We start from the raw sequence: 12069 nt of genomic DNA, 5'->3' as shown, positions 1-12069 counted from the left end.
GTGAGGCTGCAACTTGCACACATGATGGAGCGTTCAAAACCTTCTAGTTTCTTCTTTTGAGAAGAAATGAACAATCCCCCCATATCCCCATTAAGGAAGCTGCCAAAAAAGACATGTATTTGCCTTAAATACCCCACTTACTTTCAGCTCTGATATTCACAGTCCATAGGCCATTACTATTGTTGGCTTAGTTGTGGGACATGGATTGGCTCTTTTGGTAACGCATCAAAATATCCCTTCTTTAAGAAATCCAAAACTAGACACCCCATTGGTTGGTTTGAAAGGACGTGGCAAGTCCACATGCTGCTAATTATCTTATCCACTCATATCAAAATAAGCACTTCACTATATAAAATTATAAATTCATTTTCAAGTACTCATTCCCAGTGGGTAGCACCACTTACTAGATTTTCTTGCTGAGTGCTTACATTGTACAACCAAAAAAAAAAACCAAGTTTTTAATTTTTTATTTCCTTGCAAGTTACAATCAATGGCTCTCCAAGCTGCTTCTTTGGTTCCTGCTTCTTTCTCCATTCCTAAAGAGGTTTGCTTCAACTTCCCATGCTGCTTCTTCGCCTTCTTATATTACTTTACCAGAGTGATAATTGAATTGAGCTTTTGGGAAATTCCTTTTTGTCTTTGTTGCAGGGAAAGTCTAGTTTATCTCTCAAGGACTCCACCCTTTTTGGTCTTTCATTGTCTGAACCTCTCAAAGCTGACTTCAGCTCTTCTGCATTGAGGTACAAGGTAAGTGTAACTAAAGTTTTGCTATCTTCTACTTATATCTGAGTATATTAACAAATTTGGCTTAATTCCTTTTCTGGGGATTTTTTTTAAGGCTCCACATGTATTAAGGTTTCTCATGTAAATTTTAGTAAATGGTCAAAACACTGTACCACAAGGATTAAGAATCCGTTAGCCTCTGATATGTGATTATACTTGTTGAAAATGGGTTATTGATCTTTATTCTTTAATCAATTCCAGAGTTTAACAACAAAAAACAAAGCACTTATGTAATCTCCTCCCTAAGTTTTTGGGGCCATTGTCTAATTTTTGTTTTCTTTTATCAGAGGGAATTCCAACAAAGAGTTGGTGCTGTGAGGGCAGAGACAGTGGCTACAACCACTCCAGCAGTTAACAAGTCAGCACCAGAAGGCAAGAAAACATTGAGGAAAGGAAGTGTTGTGATAACTGGTGCTTCCTCTGGATTGGGCCTTGCCACTGCTAAGGCTTTGGCTGAGACAGGAAAATGGCATGTTATAATGGCCTGCAGGGATTTCCTCAAAGCTGCAAGAGCTGCAAAATCTGCTGGCATAGCTAAGGAAAACTACACCATTATGCACTTAGACCTTGCCTCTCTTGACAGTGTTCGCCAATTTGTAGATAACTTCAGAAGATCAGGGATGCCACTTGATGTGCTGGTTTGCAATGCTGCTGTTTACTTGCCAACTGCTAAGGAACCTAGATTCACTGCTGAAGGCTTTGAACTTAGTGTTGGCACAAACCATCTGGGGCATTTTCTCCTTGCACGCCTCTTGCTTGAGGACTTGAACAAATCTGATTACCCTTCAAAGCGCATGATCATTGTTGGCTCAATCACAGGTCCAATTTATTAGTATGTATAAATAACTAATTCAACCCAAAAGCTTAAAACTATTTGACGAAGGCCACATTAATAGTTTTATATTATATTTCTCTAACATGTCTCTTTACACTAGAGTCCATTGGATAATACACAGACATACCTATTTGTCTTAAGAAATTTCATTATATTTAATTATTTATTAATAGAATAGGGGTAGTAAGAATCGAAACTCGTAATCACTTGATCAGTTCGGATACCATGCAAGGAACTAATTTAATCCAAAAACTTAAAGCTATTTGATGAAGGCCACGTAATGGTTTTATATTATTACATTCCTATATGTTTATTGTGAAGTCGAGTTCTTTTGGTTGCTTTTTTGTGTGCTGATTGTGTAGATTAAACAGGGAACACAAATACATTGGCTGGAAATGTACCTCCCAAGGCTAACCTTGGTGACTTGAGGGGACTTGCGGGTGGCTTGAATGGGCTAAACACTTCATCCATGATAGATGGTGGAGACTTTGATGGTGCCAAGGCATACAAGGACAGCAAAGTTTGTAATATGCTCACAATGCAAGAGTTCCATAAAAGATTCCATGAGGAAACTGGAGTCACATTTGCTTCCCTTTACCCGGGTTGCATTGCCACAACAGGCTTGTTTAGAGAGCACATTCCTTTGTTCAGGACTCTATTCCCTCCATTTCAAAAGTATATAACCAAAGGCTTTGTATCAGAAGATGAAGCAGGAAAGAGACTTGCTCAGGTAATAGTAATGGGACTCTAAAAAGACAATGATGAAAAGAGCATAGGTTATTGAAATATCTTCATTTCTCATATATGGTTGTTTGTTTTTAATATAGGTTGTAAGTGATCCAAGCCTAACAAAATCTGGTGTTTACTGGAGCTGGAATAAAACTTCTGCTTCATTTGAAAATCAGTTGTCCCAAGAGGCCAGCGATGCAGAAAAGGCTCGCAAGGTTTGGGAGATTAGTGAGAAACTCGTTGGTTTGGCCTAACTGGGAGCCTCCAATATTCATGTTGTATCATTTGACCTTGCCATGGAGCAAAATGACATCTCAGAAGAGTTAATATTGTTTTGTGAGCTAGGAACTTTTTTTTGCATTGATGTAGGAGTCGATGACTTCTGAGATTTAAGACTATCAATAAAATCATTCAACCATGTGGCGAAGTGCTTATAAACTTTCTGAAATAACTGAACATAGTGACTGCAAACTAAAGTTATGTGGTGTTCTTATTGCCTATATTGAGCTAGCATAATTTCTCTTCAATTTTCAGTAATAGTTATTTAAGTTGAACTCCAGAGTAAATGGTTTAAGAGATCTTGCTTCATAACAGAGCAATCGCACAGGCAAAATGCAGGGGAGAAAAACCAGATTGGCGTGTTAGAGCTTATTCCTTTGAAAAAATAGTAAGTTTATTAGTTGAATAAAAGAATTAGCAAAAAAAAAAAAAAAAAAAAATTGTGAGTGAAAAGTACATGTTTCGTATGCAAATCATATATGTCGATTCTTAATGTTTTTCACTCTTAATTTTAAGGGCATAGCAAATTGAACCTAAAAGGAGTATTTTGGGGCCATTAACCATATCTGGATGTTTCAACTCATTCAGATTGCTTACTGTAAAGGATATTTGTGATTTATCCAAAAAAAAAAAAAAAAAAAAATGCTTCTAGCCGAAACACTTCAAAATAGAAAACCTAATTTATTTTAGCAAGTATCATAGAGCACTAGGAGCTGGAACAATGCATCACACTCTACTGTTACATCTCAGATTGCACTTCAAAGACACAACTCCGGAGTTTTTTTTTTTTTTTTTTTTTTCCATATTTACAAAATTTGTCAGATTACATCATATCATTGTCAACCCCAAAAGTTGTTTATTTCTTTTCTTTTCTTTTCAAAGTTCATACCCTGGGAACTTTGCCACTTGTGGTTCAACCATGTCTAGAAAGGTATATGCCATTCCTCCAAGACCTTCAAATAAGGAATAAGGACGATCTCCTCCATGCATCTTTCCTTCCGAGATCAATTTCTGTGCTCTATCAAGTAGAAAGCAAGAAAATGCTTTAGCTCTGTACAAGTACTCCACATTTCCTGTCAATCTGTATAGAGAAAGAAAGACATAGGTGTTTCCACTGATGCCATGACAAATTCCAACTCGCTTAAGCAGACCCCTCTCCCATACTACTTCCCCTGCATCTGTGGCTGCTTGCAAAAATTCCTTATCCCCAAACACCTAATGATTATGGAAAAGAATCAATTCATGAGATCTGAACATTGGATTTTAGATATCTAGGCTCGATAATTATTGCATAAATAGTGTTATATGAATTAAAAGAAAATCACGATATAGTACGTAATTTCATTCCGAGGAGTGGTAAAATTGCTCCTTTGTGATTGAAAGGTAACAAGTTCGAATCCGGGAAACCACCTCTATGCAAATATGCAAGTGTAAGGCTATGTACAAGGATTGCCCTCATCCCACCCTCGCTGGTTGGAGTTTAATGGGGAGTGGTTTGATTTACTAATTGAATTGCCTATATCACTCTTCAGTTTCATTACCACTATATGCATTAATTACCATTAGTCATTCTTTTGAAATGAAACAAAAAGATATAAAATCCATTGCAACCACATTCATGCAAATTATCAATTTATCAGTTCCTTCACATCTTATAGACTCCACATGCAGTTTGCATTTGAATTTGGTAACTAAGGAAAATATTACCTCAGCTGCTTTTGCTAGTGTGAGAGTGACTCCAGGGGCTCCATGACACCAATGCACAAGACGGTCAGATTCACTTCCTTCACTGGAGGGATAATTGCCACTAGGGAAACGATTCTTAATCATGTAAAGCAGTGTACCCTTGACATCTTCAACCTCATCTGGCTTGAGTTCCATGTCCATCAAAACATTCATAATTCCTGCAAGTCCATGGGCGGCACCCCAGTATTTCTTCCCATGCCATTCATACATCAAAGGACATCTTCCCTCGTGGGCCAATTGTCTACCAGCTGTGATAACTTCATCCACAACTGATCTCTATAAAAGTTAAAAACCCATTTTCATGGCAAGTCCAAATGATTTCATCAAAATAAATTGCAAAAGAAGAATGCCATGACTCATGAAGCTCATATGCCTTACCATGTTGGTAGAAGGTATGGTGTCTTTACCAATATGCTTGTTTAAGAATGAACAAGCCCATAAGTAACCTGCTCTGCCATACAATAGCTCATAGGGCGAATCACGAGGTAGCCCAATCTGTTCTCAAAGAAAAGGCACATATATGAAAAGCAGTTAATCAACAGAATTATATATATAAATTGGAAGTATCATAAGGGTAAAAAATAAATATAAAAATAAAAATACCTCTTTGAATTGTCTTAGGTAATAGTTAAGTAGTGTTTCATCACCAATGTGCTTAGCTATGACAGCACCAAGAGCACAAACACCAGCACGCCCACAGATGAATGTCACACGGCTGCAACTAATACATTAGCAAATTTAACTAAAATAAATTCCTATAACTGTTTACTTTTAGGTTTTTCCAAACACTAGTTTAAAACTCTGGTTCAAGTAATTTCCCTAACTTAAGTATAAGGAATAAATACAAGTGGAAATTTCACAAGTACATAACAAGACAATATCAGATTTTTAATTAATAGGTAAGCTAATATCCAAGCAAACGCTTTTGTTCTTCAATCCAACCATTCAAGTGAAGCAATCCTTAAAAAATAAAATCCTACATGAGCATTTTAAACCAACCCTTCAGAATAACTAAGCCATGATAACCTCTGATACAAGAAAGAGAGGGTACCCAGAAATTGCTGAAGCAGAATCACAAGCCTTAACAATCTCTGAGCATAACTTAAGATCATTCCCATTCTTGGTTACTAGGTAGGCCTTGAAAACCAGGTACGCTGTACCAAGAGCCCCAGTGTAAAGAGTATAGTCCTTCACACGCTTCCCACTCGAACCCCAAGTCTCCCTCACCACCTGAAGAAGAATATTAGAAAACAAAGCACAAACACTTGGATAGGAAAACACACATCGACCCACTATAGCACCAACGCAAAAGTTACTAACTTGAGCATACCCAAAATCAAAGAAAGCAAATTGAAAGAAACCCATTAACCCGAAGACCCATCAAGAACCTATAGAAATCTGAAAAATGAAGTTGGGGTGGCGTTAAAGTACCGATTGTTTCAAGTGAAATGCTGCTGATTGGAACTTTGCAGAGAGCGTTTGGGAAGGAAGAGAAAGAAGGGTGTTGAGTGATTCTGTTGTTGGAGTTTGTTGTTGTTCTTCAAGTGTGGTCTCTGCCACGAAACGTGGCATATCGTTGCGATAGAATCGATCGGCCATCACCAACCAAAGGCACCAAACAGCAGTGCGAGCGTAAGAGAAGAGTGTAGAAATTGTCAAATTGCTATAAAATGGATGATAAGGAGTTTAGAATTAAAGTAGTTAGACCATCATATTAACTGCTTAAAAAGTTTAATATTTTTTTGGCAGGTTATTATTATATGGAATTTGATTATAGGAAAAATATTTATGCAGAGTTACTGCAGATAAGTTATCTGCATTTATTCTCAAAACGACGTTGTTTTGGTATTAAAATCTTAAATAATTATAAATATAAAAACTATTATAATCCTGAAATAAATTAAAATTACAAAAATACCATGATTTCCACCGCAAAACGATGTCGTATATAACTTATCTGAGTAACTGCAGAAAAAGTGAACCGTTAATTATTGATTTCATTGCATGTAATAGTTAATATATTTAATAAATTAGAAACATTAGATATAAAAATGATTAATGATGAAAATTGAGACTATAATTTATACCGGTACAAATTAGGGGTGTTAACCCATATTGACCCACAACAAGGCACGGAAATTTATGTTCGAGTAGATGAGCAAAAAAATTCATGTCATTTTCGTGTTGGGAAATATAAATCGCAAAAAATTCATCAAATTTGTGTTAACCCATATTTTTTTAATTATATTATTATTTTTTTAATTTTTTTAAATTTTGACCCATTTTTTAGGTCAATTACCATTTTGACCCATAATTTGTGTGTCAATTGTATCGTGTCGTATTGAAAATTTGGACATGAATAAAAATTCGTGTTGAATTCGCATCGTGTCAAATTCGTGTCGTGTCGTGTCAATCCGTTTTGACACCTCTAAATGATTCTTTTACTTGTGCAAAATCATCCTTATTCTATTTTTTAATAATACATCGTTATATTATTATATGATAAGGCAAATAATTTAAAAAAATAGAATGACTATATTAAAATTATAATGTGTTTGAATAAAATTAAATTCTGTATATCTGAACATGATTGATCAAATAGAAGAAAAACCTAACTAGATACTACAACCCATGCATGCTATCAAAAAGGGAAAGTTGTTGAGTTTATTTTGGGTCGAAGCCTCACGCAAGTGTGGCTAATCATTTTTTTTTTTTTGGTACATACTAATCCTTTTTTTTTTTTCTCGGTAAATAGCTAATCCTTTTTTAATTTTGTGGACTAGTACAAAATATCAATTGATAATAACCTGAAAGATTATATTAAGTCATTGCATTATGATTAGTACTAGTCAAATGAATATTTTTGGGGTTTACATTATCCAATTTTTTTATTAATATATCATTTAAAAATTCAAAATATGTTAATAATTATATAAAATATCAAACTCAAATAAATAATGTGTAATATGTTATTAAATAAAAATATAAATCTATATTACACTAACGGTAGACAATAATTATTTTAATATATATGGGAATTGAGAGTTAAGACAAGACAAATGAGGCTAGCATGATGATTTGGTATTTTTTTTGTCGTATGAATTTTAATATGGCATTAAGCCAGTGGAAGCACGTGTTAACTTTGACAGCTGTGACTGTTCATCCATTTTTCACATTTGGTACGCTGTCATCCATAATACATTATAAATTCGTAAGAAAATATTATATTTATAAATTATTTGTTTATAAACTTTTACAAATTACACTAAGTATGACTGGTCATATTTCAATCAAGAGTATATGACTCGTCATATTTAACGTAATTTGTAAAAAAAATTTATAAACGGATCCTTTTCCAAATTCTTATTACCTACTTACTGCATCTTCATGTATAAAGATACAGATAGAACAGAAGTTAATATCTCTCGGTCACCATGTTCAACAGTTAACATGACACTATCTTTGGAAAAGCACTTCAATATGTATACATGATTACTCAGAAGGAAACAGGAAAACAACACAAGTAAGAAGAAAATAAAACAAATTCAGAAGGGTAGGGTGGGTAAGTTAGGAAAGGAGCATTGATGACATTTTTATTTTATATGAACCATACATAAGGGTGTATTTACATTTTAAGGCCTAATGTTGGTCCCATTCCATCCAATTGGATTGGCTTCCAACTCGAGGAATGCTGTTTACTCTTGCAAACTTATCAACCTTGAAGTTGGCCCCACACATGGCCCCTTCACTGTCTACCCTAGGCATTGCCTTCAACTTGTTCATTGGATGCTCAAAGCTCATCAAACCTCCTTCACTGTGAAACATGCACCCTGCATACCAATACCAACATGTCATTCATCTCATATCTATACAATTAGTCTATTACTTTTTTTCAAAAAAAAGTCTATTGAAAATTCATATTATATTAATTCTATTAAATCCAGACTAACGAAGATAGGACGAAGGGTAATTTCTATACACAATCTTCCTTTTACATATTTGTAAAAGAAATTATTTTTCAAATTCGAATTCATAACTTTCTGGTCACAAAATAACAGATTTATCACTAATCAAGACTCACCCTCTTTTATTTGAAACTCTTACTAGCCTTTGAATTAATGCAATTTCACTAATTTGAACTGTTTTTTTCTAGATAAAAGACCAATCAATTGTGGCTAAAATAGTACACCTGTTGGAAAGGGAGCAAAGGATTTAGCACAACCCTCTTTAATGACATCTAGATCATCAGAGATAACCACAGATCCATCAGCTGCAATACCCCAATACAACTTCACTCCACCATCAGAGCCCTACAAACCATGATCAACATCTTTATTATATAGATGCACTAGAATATTTAAAGATGGGAAAATAAAAATAAAAAAAGCAAGAAGAAGATGGTAGATAGCTAGCTAGCTAGCTTAGCATATACCAGTGCTGCAAAGACACTGCCAATTTTGCTGTCATAGACAACAAAGGCAAAGCTTCCATCAAGGTCCTTGACAACTTGATCTGCAGGGTATGGACCACGGTCACGGAGAGTCTTATAAGCTTCAATCACAAACATGGCCTCATCAGTACCCTTTGACAAACCATATTGCTTATTGAGTAAGTTCAGATTGTTCAAGCTTCCCAAGAAGAGACAGTATATGTCATCAACCCCACAAAACAACCTGCAATTGTGACCAGGCAAAATGAGTTTTCTTCATACATACTACTCATATGCAAAAAGGCAAAATCGGTACACAACACTCCCGCACTTGCAAGTATTTATATTTTTGCAAAAAGACTATTTCTACACTCGAATTTATAACCTTTTAATCATAAAAAAAAAAAAACCTTTATCACTGTTCCAAGATCCCACATACTACTTATAAGTACAAGCTTTAAGAGTAGAAATATTGATCTTTGTTCAAGAGGGCAGATGAATAACCTTTGATGAACTGAGAAAGGCTTATCAGGTCGAACATAAGCCAACACAGCAGCATGACCAAAGCTCATAGAGCAAGTGTTATGAGGATGATGGGAAAGGAAATCCTTAAGAGTTTCCTCAGGAACTTTAGGCTTTTTGGAACCTTTGTGAGATGCAGGACTGTTTAGCTCTTCAGGTGGATGAGCAAAAGCCTTGTGGAAAATTGCCAACATTTTGATTCTGCACCAATATCTCAGGCCTCAAAATAGGGAAAATGAATCCCAATTAGCTACACAAGTTAAAAAAATGAAAGCAGGGATTGTCAAGGGAGGGTAATTGTATATTTATATGGTTATAACGGTGTCAATATAGGTTTTGACACGCGGGTCGACCCGCGGCACGACACGAAAATTCGTGTTGGGTTGACCTGCAAAAAATTTCGTGTCGTATTCGTGTTGGAAAAAATGTCACATAAAAAATTCGTGTCGTGTTAGTGTTGATTTATTCGTGTCCGTGTTGACCCGTATTTTTTTTTAATTTTTTATTATTATTTTTTAAATTTTTTTTAATTTCGATCCATTTTTAAATTTTTTTTTTGTCAATTGCCGTTTTGACCTCTATTTTGCGTATTATTCGTGTCGTATCAACCCGCAAAAAATTCGTGTCATGTCAGTGTTGAAAATTTTGACACGAATAAAAATTCGTGTCGTGTTAGTATTAATATATTCGTGTCGTATCAACTCGTTTTGACACTCCTAGTTATATGGATTACCTAGTACTTCCCCCCAAGTGAACAAGAAGAGTTTGGGGTGGTTAAGGTGGCCTTGTCTGCAAGTTGTGGGCGTGGGTGGGTCCCTTGTTTGATGGATAAGTATCAAATTCCAAGAGGTATACTCTTAATCTTATCATGAGATTAAATATGCTACATTAATTATAATATTAGAAATATAATTGAAATATGAGATAATAATGCTACAATAACGCATATAATCACTCATAGTCAAGAAAAATATCTTTCTTTTAAAAACATATAAGAATTTTTTTTTTCCCTTCTGAAGATAGTATTTGGCCCCATGAGGTCACTGTCTTCGCCTCCTCCCCAAATTGCACGCCATTTGCAATTTCTGTGGGAGATTGGAGGCAGTTTCCCTTGTTTGGACATCAAAGTCACTCAATTATGGCCTTCAATTTGGAATTTTCTTTTTAAAAAAACAATTATCTTCTGTGTTTCTTTTCAGCTTTCTGAATTGCGTGTAGTAACTGGCTAGTGTGAGCTTCCAAAATAGACGAAGATAAAGATATTTGTCCATTTATACCATACTTAGCAATACAAGTGATGCGCTATTAAAATTTTAAATTAGTGAAAAATGATCAGTTTGAACTAGTAAATGAAACCTTGCCAAGTTGAAACGAAAAACCAGGCCTTTTATCCATTGCAAAGTCATTTATTTAGAAAAAAAATAAATAATCAAAACAATCCAAAATTTAAATGAATTATCAAAATAATACAGTAAAAAGCATATTTAAGTTGCATAGAGTGCATATTAGGTATTGGTAGAATCAATGGCTATTTGACTATTTTGTCCCTCATTAATTAATTAATAATCATTTTGTCCCTGATTCAAAATTATCCATCAATCTGCCCCTCTTTAATCGATTAACTTGCATTTTTAATCGATTAAATGGTTGTTGGGAGATTTAATCGACTAAATCTCCATACTTAATCGATTAAAAATCATACTGACTCGTTTCCCTTTGTTGCCTGTTGGAGATTTAATCGATTAAATATGGAGATTTAGTCGATTAAATCTCCCAACAGTCATTTTTGCCTGTTTTGACCATTTAATCTATTAAAAATGCAAGGTAGTCGATTAAAGAGGGACATATTGGTATATAGTTTCGAATCAGGAGCAAAATGATTATTAATTAATTAATGAGGGGCAAAAGGGTGTAAAAGCCTAGAATCAATGGTTTTAGTACAAATTATATTAGCCATAATTTTCGTTAAGGAGAGGTGTGGTATTTACCTCGATTGCACATGAAATGAGTATGTGATAGGTTATCAAAATAATCGTGATTAATTTAATTTATATTAGTTAACACTCATTAATTCGACCAATAACTAAACACGCATTTATTCAATGTATATTTTACCGTATTATTTTGTGTAATTTTTTTTAGTTTTGAATTTTTTTTTTCAAATAACATTGAAATGGTGAAAATACCGAAAAACCAATATGGATATGCTTTGGCAAGGTGTAGGACCAACAAGAAGAGAGACAATTATGACATAGAGTCAGCACAGCCACTGTATTTTTCAGTTTCCACATCCTGTGGGTTTGTAACTATGACATGTTCTTATCTTTCCTTTATTTCTATGAGCCTGAAGATTCCTTAGATAACTAGCTCAGCTTTCTCTTTATCTTTCTTTCTTTCTAATTTTCTTTTCTTTTTTTCTTTTGGAAATCTTCTCTTTATCTTTCTTATATGTGGACACCACACCTCATGATTATTATCGGGTAAAGTCTAGCCTTCATGCTATGGCTCAATTGATTGCCATTTCCAGGCTTTCCCATGGCTATGTACAATGTTATTCAACCCAATTTGTTTATCAACTCGATCGGCCGAAATATCGTTTTAATGGATTATTAGTTAAATCAATTGATACCAATAAATATATTAAATATATGTAAATTTATATTTTATATTTAAAATTTATAAAGAATTCAAATACTTAAATATATATATGATAAAATCATTTCTGCAACCGCTTTACATAAAACAA

The 12069-nt window shown here is 34.4% G+C and overlaps 3 protein-coding genes across 6 annotated transcripts; 1 reads left to right on the top strand and 2 right to left on the bottom strand.

Annotated features, from left to right (window-relative positions):
- The first annotated feature begins 394 nt into the window (after positions 1-394).
- Positions 395-2817, top strand: LOC133310295 (protochlorophyllide reductase, chloroplastic). 2 transcript variants are annotated; one of them, XM_061511211.1, is made up of 5 exons: positions 395-544; positions 649-753; positions 1071-1602; positions 1990-2348; positions 2446-2817. In XM_061511211.1, the coding sequence occupies exons 1-5, from the start codon at positions 491-493 to the stop codon at positions 2599-2601; spliced, it is 1206 nt and encodes a 401-aa protein (XP_061367195.1). In that variant the 5' UTR covers positions 395-490; the 3' UTR covers positions 2602-2817. The 2 variants fall into 2 exon arrangements, with proteins under 2 accessions (XP_061367195.1, XP_061367189.1); XM_061511205.1 differs by having other exon boundaries at positions 649-747; positions 2446-2816.
- Positions 2818-3310: 493 nt separating this feature from the next.
- LOC133310347 (lanC-like protein GCR2) lies at positions 3311-11726 on the bottom strand. Of its 3 annotated transcripts, XM_061511277.1 has the most exons (7): positions 11707-11726; positions 5804-5972; positions 5424-5602; positions 4976-5087; positions 4751-4867; positions 4334-4648; positions 3311-3841 (listed from the first exon to the last, which is right to left on the bottom strand). In XM_061511277.1, the coding sequence occupies exons 2-7, from the start codon at positions 5969-5971 to the stop codon at positions 3503-3505; spliced, it is 1230 nt and encodes a 409-aa protein (XP_061367261.1). In that variant the 5' UTR covers position 5972; positions 11707-11726; the 3' UTR covers positions 3311-3502. The 3 variants fall into 3 exon arrangements, with proteins under 3 accessions (XP_061367261.1, XP_061367252.1, XP_061367256.1); XM_061511268.1 differs by lacking the exon at positions 11707-11726 and having other exon boundaries at positions 4976-5093; positions 5804-6025; XM_061511272.1 differs by lacking the exon at positions 11707-11726 and having other exon boundaries at positions 5804-6025.
- Positions 7872-9586, bottom strand: LOC133310374 (stem-specific protein TSJT1-like). Its single transcript, XM_061511293.1, has 4 exons — positions 9306-9586; positions 8805-9045; positions 8562-8682; positions 7872-8202 (listed from the first exon to the last, which is right to left on the bottom strand). Exons 1-4 carry the CDS (start codon positions 9515-9517, stop codon positions 8012-8014), a joined length of 765 nt encoding a protein of 254 aa, XP_061367277.1. The 5' UTR covers positions 9518-9586; the 3' UTR covers positions 7872-8011.
- Positions 11727-12069: the final 343 nt, after the last annotated feature.

The sequence above is a fragment of the Gastrolobium bilobum genome, unplaced genomic scaffold (genome assembly GCF_033153095.1).
Source record: "Gastrolobium bilobum isolate Gb01-03AN ecotype WA unplaced genomic scaffold, APGP_CSIRO_Gbil_v1 utg34604, whole genome shotgun sequence".
Classification (NCBI taxonomy): Eukaryota; Viridiplantae; Streptophyta; class Magnoliopsida; order Fabales; family Fabaceae; genus Gastrolobium; species Gastrolobium bilobum.
The sequence above is the reverse complement of the archived record's forward strand: the minus strand, read 5'-3'. Positions and strand labels throughout refer to the sequence as shown.

What these genes read in the sequence shown, in the direction of transcription:
- LOC133310347 (XM_061511268.1), bottom strand. Translation starts at nt 5,971, where the DNA reads ATGGCCGATCGATTCTATCGCAACGATATGCCACGTTTCGTGGCAGAG. An exon ending in CATTTCACTTGAAACAATCG is followed by an intron (nt 5,603 to 5,803) that starts GTACTTTAACGC and finishes ATTCTTCTTCAG; the next exon opens with GTGGTGAGGGAGACTTGGGG. An exon ending in CACTAGCAAAAGCAGCTGAG is followed by an intron (nt 3,842 to 4,333) that starts GTAATATTTTCC and finishes CATAATCATTAG; the next exon opens with GTGTTTGGGGATAAGGAATT.
- LOC133310374 (XM_061511293.1), bottom strand. Translation starts at nt 9,517, where the DNA reads ATGTTGGCAATTTTCCACAAGGCTTTTGCTCATCCACCTGAAGAGCTA. An exon ending in CCTTTCTCAGTTCATCAAAG is followed by an intron (nt 9,046 to 9,305) that starts GTTATTCATCTG and finishes TCACAATTGCAG; the next exon opens with GTTGTTTTGTGGGGTTGATG. An exon ending in GCAGTGTCTTTGCAGCACTG is followed by an intron (nt 8,683 to 8,804) that starts GTATATGCTAAG and finishes CATGGTTTGTAG; the next exon opens with GGCTCTGATGGTGGAGTGAA.
- LOC133310295 (XM_061511211.1), top strand. Translation starts at nt 491, where the DNA reads ATGGCTCTCCAAGCTGCTTCTTTGGTTCCTGCTTCTTTCTCCATTCCT. An exon ending in CATTGAGGTACAAGGTAAGT is followed by an intron (nt 754 to 1,070) that starts GTAACTAAAGTT and finishes TTCTTTTATCAG; the next exon opens with AGGGAATTCCAACAAAGAGT. An exon ending in CAGGAAAGAGACTTGCTCAG is followed by an intron (nt 2,349 to 2,445) that starts GTAATAGTAATG and finishes TTTTTAATATAG; the next exon opens with GTTGTAAGTGATCCAAGCCT.